Source organism: Notothenia coriiceps, unplaced genomic scaffold (assembly GCF_000735185.1).
Source record: "Notothenia coriiceps isolate Sejong01 unplaced genomic scaffold, NC01 NC01_scaffold00025094, whole genome shotgun sequence".
NCBI classification, from domain to species: domain Eukaryota; kingdom Metazoa; phylum Chordata; class Actinopteri; order Perciformes; family Nototheniidae; genus Notothenia; species Notothenia coriiceps.
In genome coordinates, this window is record NW_011357795.1 from 353,915 (window position 1) to 362,302 (window position 8,388).

General features: G+C 39.1%; 1 protein-coding gene across 1 annotated transcript in view; it reads left to right on the top strand.

Annotated features, from left to right (window-relative positions):
• dmrt1 (doublesex and mab-3 related transcription factor 1) overlaps positions 1 to 6,426 on the top strand; it is a 96,661-nt gene extending 90,235 nt beyond the window's left edge. The window contains exons 3-4 of the mRNA XM_010783409.1: positions 4,156 to 4,313; positions 6,346 to 6,426. Of these exons, the coding sequence (XP_010781711.1) occupies positions 4,156 to 4,313; positions 6,346 to 6,426 (239 nt within the window). The remainder of the gene's footprint in view (positions 1 to 4,155; positions 4,314 to 6,345) is intronic.
• Positions 6,427 to 8,388: the final 1,962 nt, after the last annotated feature.

Below are 8,388 nucleotides of genomic sequence, written 5' to 3' on the forward strand. Positions count from 1 at the left end.
CTTCCTTGTGAAAAATTGACATATTGAGAAGTGGGGTGGCAACACTAATCGGACTTTAATCGATTAAGAATCGATGACCGCAAACTTAGTTGGCAACTAATTCAGCTCGTCGAATTCGTTGGTGGAAGAGTACATACACAATATGTAAATCTACACCGCACTGTTCAAACTCCAATAGTTAATCGCATCCTTTTTTAATGGTAAAAGCAGGGAGACCATTTAAAACATATGTCATATGTAATTAAATAAATTGCATTACAAATAAACATTCATAAACTCAAGAGCAAGTCTTAGTGTCGCCAACTAACTCCGTTTCTAATATGACCAATAGTGACTACAAAAATGCGTCATATACATGTATTTTCGATCTTACCCCAATTCAGACGAGAGATCTCTCCCAAACCGCCTGCTTGCGAGGGGGAAAAAGGCGGCGGCAGTTAACAACACACACAGCAGGAGATGGCGGAGAGAACAGCGCTCCGAGCGTGTGGATTAACTTTAGCCGTCTCGAGTGGACAATACTCGTTAACCAAAAAGATGCAATAACAGTTTATCATATAAGCGCGGACAACAAACGACCAAATTGGTACTAAACAAAATTTAAGCAAACAAGTGCACCACAATTACAGAACGGAGGAATGCACATGAGTACAACAGACACACACTACAACCCGTCCACGAGTAACGTTTCCACGTCAGGTGTTATGTAGCTGCTAGCAAGCAACACACAGAGTTAACCTCAGTTAATAAAAACATAGGTTAATGATTAGAGGTATCTGAGTTATTTTGTTAAAGTTTCAGTCATTCTGTTTACAGTTCTGTCATCACGATTATTTTAATATGATTTGTTAAAACATTGTTGTTTCTTTTGATGTGAAAATATTATGTATTTAATAAAAATAAAAAGCAAATGTTAGTTTTGTTCACAATTTTGTTAGTTAGTTTACCAGTTATTTCTTGTCAAAGAACCGTTCATACCATCGTTAAAAGGACCGGATCGATAAGCAGTGTCCGATATAAGTAGTAGTACAGTTAAAACCTTAACGATCCGAATAATCGATTAATCGTTTCATTAATCGATAGATTAATCGATTATCAAATTAGTCGTTTGTTGCAGCCCTATTGAGAAGTACAACCTTATTCCAAAGATTTTAGTTTAACAGGCAGCAAAGCCACTATAATATTGTGTTTGTGGTATATTTGCACATATTAATACCTTTGTAAAGATGACTGTTTAGTCAACTTGAATTCAATATTTTAAACAAAAAAAGGATAAATCCACAGCAGAAGAACACTCTTATGGACATCACTAATCAGAGACATTATTATGGGAGAATATGAAAGGGCAGTTTGTTTCTCTTTCCTAGCAGTGGTGTGGAGCCAGACACAGATATGATGTTCCCGCACTGATAGAACACTTTGAGGAGGTGGATTATGACGGTGGTCAAGGCTGCTCATTTTTGACTTCTTTGCTTTGTGTTTCTGTGAGAATGAACTTTGGGCCTTGGCAACAGAGAGGAAGGATTGAGGTGAGGAAGGGAGTCGAGCACTCCGTGATTCACTGGTGAAATTAATCACAACGGGGACAACGTATGTCATTATCTTCGGCTTCAGTGTTGCACAGTGTCTTCATTCTGTAAAGTGAAAGATCAGGGTCATCCCGAGAACAATGTGGCCTTGTTGATAAGGAAAGAACAACAGATAAAAAAGTAATGAAGGTGATGATGATGATGATGGTCATCTTCGCCTGATCGGCCAGCACGTATTTCTGCATTGTGATGGTGTGTTGTTAGGTCTGCTTCTGTGACGTAGATGATACCTGCCACCTGCAGATGGTGCTCTTGATTATAATTTGAGGTAGGAGTGCACCGAGCAGAAAGAGCCTGAGCATTTGGCTAGCAAGCTTCTCTTCTGTGGAGTCAGCTTCCAGTCTGTTTTCAGGCGGCAGACACCCTATCCATTCATAAGAGTAGGCTTAAGACTTTCCTTTTTCATAAAGCTTATAGTTAGGAGTGGCTAATGCTTACCTTGAATCAGCCGAAAGATAGATAGATAGATATATACTTTATTCATTCCAAGTTGGGAAATTGTTTTGTTTCAGCATTTTGACAGTCAATCTACAAGAATTACAAATAAAATAAAGATAAACATAAAACATTTTCTAGTTATGCTGCTATAGACTAAGACTGTCAGGGGACACCTTACTTCTATTTTCTCTTTCTCTGTACCTGTATACTCTCATGTCCCAAATATGAATGCTACCAGCCCAGCTTCCCCACAGTGTTTTGTGTCTGTCAACTGGCAGGTTGTCAGTATTAAAGCTTTGCCTGGATCAGGAGTCGTGGCTGTGCCCAAGGTTTCTTCTATTTCTTCCCACATTAACCATGGAGTGTCTTTGGGAGTGTTCCCTTGTCTGATGTGAGGGTGTAAGGACAGATTCTGCATAAAGCCCCACAAGACAAATGTAACATTTGTGATACTGGGCTATACCATAAATACACTTTGTATTTATTGATTGAAAGATAGTCTGTTTCATTGAAGATTCAACGGTCCGGCAAAGGCTCAGAATAAATGTAATTTAGCTTGAGCTCTGCTTAGAAATCATGAAAGGCTTTACAATGATATAACATTAAGAAGTTACAATTGGTATAATGTATACGTGCAATAAGGATCTGAAATCCATCAAAGACATCTTATTTTATCCTCTGACATTATATTTTGTGTCTTCCCCCTGGTGTTGTCACAATACCAACATTTTGGTTTCGATACCGATACCAAGTCAAGAATTGCGATTCCGATTCTTTTTCGATACTTTTCTTAAAAAAAGGGAAACAGTCTTAAATTTAATTATTGTGCTTTATTTCACACCAGAACCATAACCATAACACAAACTTTTAAACAATGAGAACAATAAACAAAATAAATGACAAGAATTCGTATTAAATAAAATTAAGCATCATCTCAAACAACTTTTTTGTTTTATAAAATATATATTTTTTATATTTTATTAACATGTACATGTCATGTGACAGTAATATAAATAATTATTGACAAAATGTATATTGCAGATGTTAGCCACATTGGTAAAAGATAGCCATATTAGACAGTTATCATTGCCATTAATTGCCTCGTCAAACTACGAAAACGTTCGTTTGTCACAAAATAAATTACACTTGTTTGACTTAGCTTTGAGGGCATGGGCTTGAGCATGATGTCATTATGTTATCTACCACATTCGCTAACCTGTCTGTCTTTAAATTCTTTAAACAGCTCTGGATGCCGGTCGGCGGGTGCTTAGCCAAGTTTGATGTGTTGGCTCCCTTGGTTTGCAGGGATCTAAAACATTTCTCACAGACAGGCCTCGTGGTGTCCATAGGCTTGCCCTCACTGTCAGAGATATAGCTCAAATACTTCCAAATTTCGCTTCTGGCGTCTTTTTTGTCAACAAGCCGAGGCGCAGCGGTAGTTGCACTCCCACTTGCAGCCATGCTTCTCATTTAGTTTTCTCACATGCTCTGGCAGCTAGCGCGTGGCCGCGTGCACGAGAGAGGGGAGGGACTTAGAACGTGCTTGAGAGGGGCGGGACTGCAGGCACGGCTGCAGTGCAGGGAGTGGAAGCAGAGCGCTGAACACACACGGCTCTTATTAAAACGGCGCTTTCTCACCGGAGTACTTTTTTCCCCGTCATTCTTAAAGTACCGATACTAATGAAACGGAGGAATCGTACCGTTTTTAACGGCAGGGTATCGCGGTACCTTTCAAGTATCGGTACACCGTGCAACACTACTTCCCCCTATTATTATATTAATATTGATACATTCTACAATAAAGTAAAGCATCGTTGCTCTTTTTACTGCACTGCTTCACAGAAGCAAAAATAAAACCAGAATACAGTAGAATAAAATTAAAGTATTTAAAAAAGAACATACAAATAAAGACTACAATAAGATGTTAAAAGGTAAAACAAATACATTTCACAATTCATCTCACAACAGGGATCACAGTGCACTTTAAAGACAATATAAAATAAGTATAGACTCCCATATTGAATTAAGCACAAGATAATTACATTTAATTGAATACCAGACATAAACAACACAGGATTTATTTAGTGCATTTTAAAGGTTTTTTAAGAGATATGTGTGTGTTTCCCAGGGGGTCACTCGGGTCTGTCCCCCAGCCTCTCAGCCGGGGCCCGGGCTCACACCGAGGAGACCTCAGACCTGCTGATGGAAACTTCATATTACAACTTCTACCAGCCTTCACGATACTCCGCCTACTACGGAAACCTCTACAACTACCAGCAATACCAGGTGAGTAAGAAAGAACCACCTTGACAAAGTATTGTATTGACTAATCATGTCGGCAGTAAAGAAGTCCCGGTATAGAAAATAACAGATTTAAAGAACGCAGAAAGAAAGAAAATGTAAAAAAGAAGAAGAAGGGATGAAGCTCCACTCTGATATGTCAGTGATGTAACTGAGACTGCTCAGGCAACCTTGTGGACATTTGAAGTTTATTTTCTTTGCTTCTAGTAGTGATTCATATAAACTTTTTTATTTCTTTGTTTTCTTTAGAGATGGATGAGAATGTCTGCTCTAATGCCAGCACTTACAATATAACGCAGGACACATGTGGGGGGGGGTACCAAACATCCCACATCACACACACACTTGGACCCTCATTCATCCATATTTTCACGCTGATTTATGCCTAAATGTATCTCTATTGTGTCAAATGAGATGAGCTTGTGCATAGAGCAAATTAGATATATAACTCTCCAGTGATCTCAGATGAGGTGGTTTGTTTTTATGAACAACATTAGTCCCCCCCCTCTCCGTTCCCCCAATAGCAACATCTAGTTTTGGGGTCAGTGCCTCCGCCAACCCGCCAGCGCACGGCAGAGCCTGAATTGCAAAGGTTAATGGTATTGTCTGTCGGCAGAGGACCAAACCGCTATGCATCAGCGCTCCGAGGTGAAAGTGAGCGCATTAATGCTAATCAGTTAGCACTCTTTAGCATAATTTAGCCATCCTCCTTTTTGATTTATGATATTTTTAGCGAAGTTGTCAGGTTGAGTGGGCAACGTGCTACGGTTATTCAAATTCAGGGACTGCCTTTTTTATGTGTTTGCATGAAGAGTTGATTATTTGGAGATGATATTGTGCCACACACACACACACACACACACAGTTTAACAGTTTGTAACTAGGACCTGATGAAATATTCCTCAAAAAATAGACACAGTTTTTACTAGTATTGCTTGAATTGAGAAATTGTCAATCTTCTGTTAAAGCCAAATATTCTCTCGTGTTTTCTCTGTTTCCTTAAGCTGTCCTAACCTCTACAATGTATTGGAAATATACTCAGATATTTGCATCCCCAGCAAAAGTGATTATTCTTGAGTTGCTCATTTTAGATTTTGTCTCCATATTGAAGTTGAAGCACTTACCACTGTCTTTCTGCACCATCCAGAGAGCTGCCAAGTTCTTTCTCATTGACTTTCTGTCCATTTGGGTTTTTTTTCTAGAGGTGTCGCTCTTTTCTTTGTAATAACATCTAGTGAACATTTACTCAATAATAATAGTACATGTTATTTATAGAGTGCTTCTGATGGTACTCAAAGACACTTAACATGTTCAAATTCATAAAAACAACAAACTAAAATAAAACACAACAATATTTACAGATTAAAAGCAGATCTGAAAAGGTGGGTTTGGAATTGTGACTCCACATATTTTTTAGAACTATATATATTTCAAGCTATCTGTATTATTCAAATGTCAATTTTCACTTTTGAGTTGAGCTTAATGCTAGTTTAATTTGAGTGCTTGCCTGAAACCCAGTTATTCTGTTTATGACAGTGCCATAATGGACGTTTATTAATCTATATATACAGTATATGTTACGGCTGGACATTAAAATCCATAATTTGCTACTTAGTTTGCAGTTTTCTTTACTTGAACACCACAAAATAAACAGTTAACGCGCATAAAACTATTTAAAAAGTTGAAATTAAAAACAAATAATACAGCATACAGTTACTTCCTTCGTTATCTTAATATAGTGTTATTAGTCAATCAAATTGTTATACTAATTTTAGGTTTTAGGTAAATGTTTTTTTTTTCTCTGGCAACCTTTTTGAAATAGTGTTATTCTCAGCGGCAAAACCTGCTATAAAAATGTTCATTTCCTTTCAATCATCACGCTTATCTTATCAATAGCGATTATCACAGTCCAGTGAACTATGAGCTTTTCCCACCACTAAATGAAAACCCACAAGGAAACGCTGTGGTCTTTATCAGCGCTTCATCTACCTCCTCCTCTGCTCTCCTGTGCACTCAGTGGTGCTTGGCTGTCATGCAGGTGGATGATGATAATATAAGGGTGGTGCAGAGCTTCCAGACAGGAGATGGTGCCAGATAAGGAGACAGGCCCTCTCAGGGAGGTATGGCAGCCCTCCCACGAGTCAGAACGTTAGCCAGTGAAATTAGAGAGAGGACTCTGGTTGTGTGGCAACATTCTCCTCCCCTATGGCATCAGTGCAAAAAAAAGTCTACCTTTTAGTGGCAAGAAATGCATTCAGAAAATCTCATTTTAATTGTCATGAACAGACATTTTTCTAGAAAAATATAGTATGAGGGCAATACTGTGGTGCTGATCTTGTATGTATATGAATTGTCAGGAGAACATGAGGCCGATATACAAGATGGCACCGCGGACGTAAATAACAATGTGACGTCGGAGCTCCGTAAAAACAAAGACGTCTATGATAATTTGAGTAATTATACGTTTTTTGATGAACAGAAATATTGTTTTCTGGCATTTTACACAGAAAATCAGTATTCTGGTATGAGGGCGCACGCCGATAGTAAGAGCCTGATGAAGTCATCAAGGATCCTGACATTTCTATATCTGAGTATTAATTTTATTATAAAAACAGGAATATAATCCCAGTGTTTCCCCTACCATTGTCTTGGCGGGGCGCTGCGCCCTGCCAACGGAGCCCCGCGCCCTGCCTGAAATTCAAGGTGTTTTTTGTTCTTTTAATATATATATATATATATAGCACCAAATTGCAACTGAAGTAATCTATCTACGGTCACTTTTCACATGTGCTCTTTTATTAAATAAGCTAAACGCCTATGTTATTTATCCAATGTGCATGTTTCAGTGTCCACTGCTTTGCGTATTCACATTCTCCCTCCGCTCTGTTTCTGAAGGCTCCGCTCCCCCCCCACACACACACACACACGAATGCACACACTCACAATCAGAGACAAGAGCGGAGGAAAGGGGGAGAATAACAAAGTTTAAAAAAGTCTAACAAATCTGCATTATTGCCCCGAGCTCTGCTGTATGCCCGTTTGCATCCCCCCCCAGTTTCAAATTCATTTATTATTATTTTTTAACCGCAAGCCGTTATCGTCACGGGAGAAGGACACACACAACCTGCCCAGGTCGCGAACGCGAAAACGAACGTAGCGTGCATATTCTAAAAATAGCAGGTACCGCGGTTTTGAACTACAGTATTGAATTTGACAGAAAACCACAATGAAACGCCAGCAGAAGAATAGTCTAATGAGTTGGGTGAAAAAAAAGACAGGAGATGTGAGTTGGTTTATTCAGTAAATTAGCTCAGGATAATTGGATGTTCTGTCTACACCTGTTGATGTGAGGCTAATGCAGGATTTGCTAGCTTGATGCTACCGGCATTTAGCGGCAGTGACTCAACAAATTGCCTCTTAAAATGTATCGTCAGCAAGCAGACTGCTTGTTTAATGTTAGACTCACACCAATAGCTCAATATGATCATAACACGATTGCTTTCACATCAGAGATCAGATGAGGGTGGTACTTACTTGGACACGTCTGGTGACAAATTTTTATTTAAGTTAAGAAACATAGGGGCGGCTTACATGGGTTTTAGTTGTGACTTATCAACTGGTAGTAGGTTAAGTTGGGTTATTTAACCACGCGTCGACAATGTAGTCGTCATAGTTGTCTTCACCAACATTTCCGTCTCTGTCGCATAGTTGTGCGTATTCTCGTATAAATCCTAAGTCACCAAAGGGGATCCAAATGACAGGAAACCGTCCCACGACGAGGCCCTGGGGGTTTTTTTACAATAGGAGACCTCGTCTCTCTCCTTGACACCTAATAACAATAACTATAGCATGTCATGTGTTTCATATACATGTAATTTTCATTATTCCATGTCCCAATGTGACACGACATAAGTGAAAATAAGTTTGACATAAGGGAAGAATTAGTACACGGAGTCGAAGAAGGGAAAGTAACTATGTAAAGTGGACTGATGTCGTATATTTATGGACGCGTTGGGAACACGACGACGACGAAGAGAGACGGAGTAGGAGATAACGACCA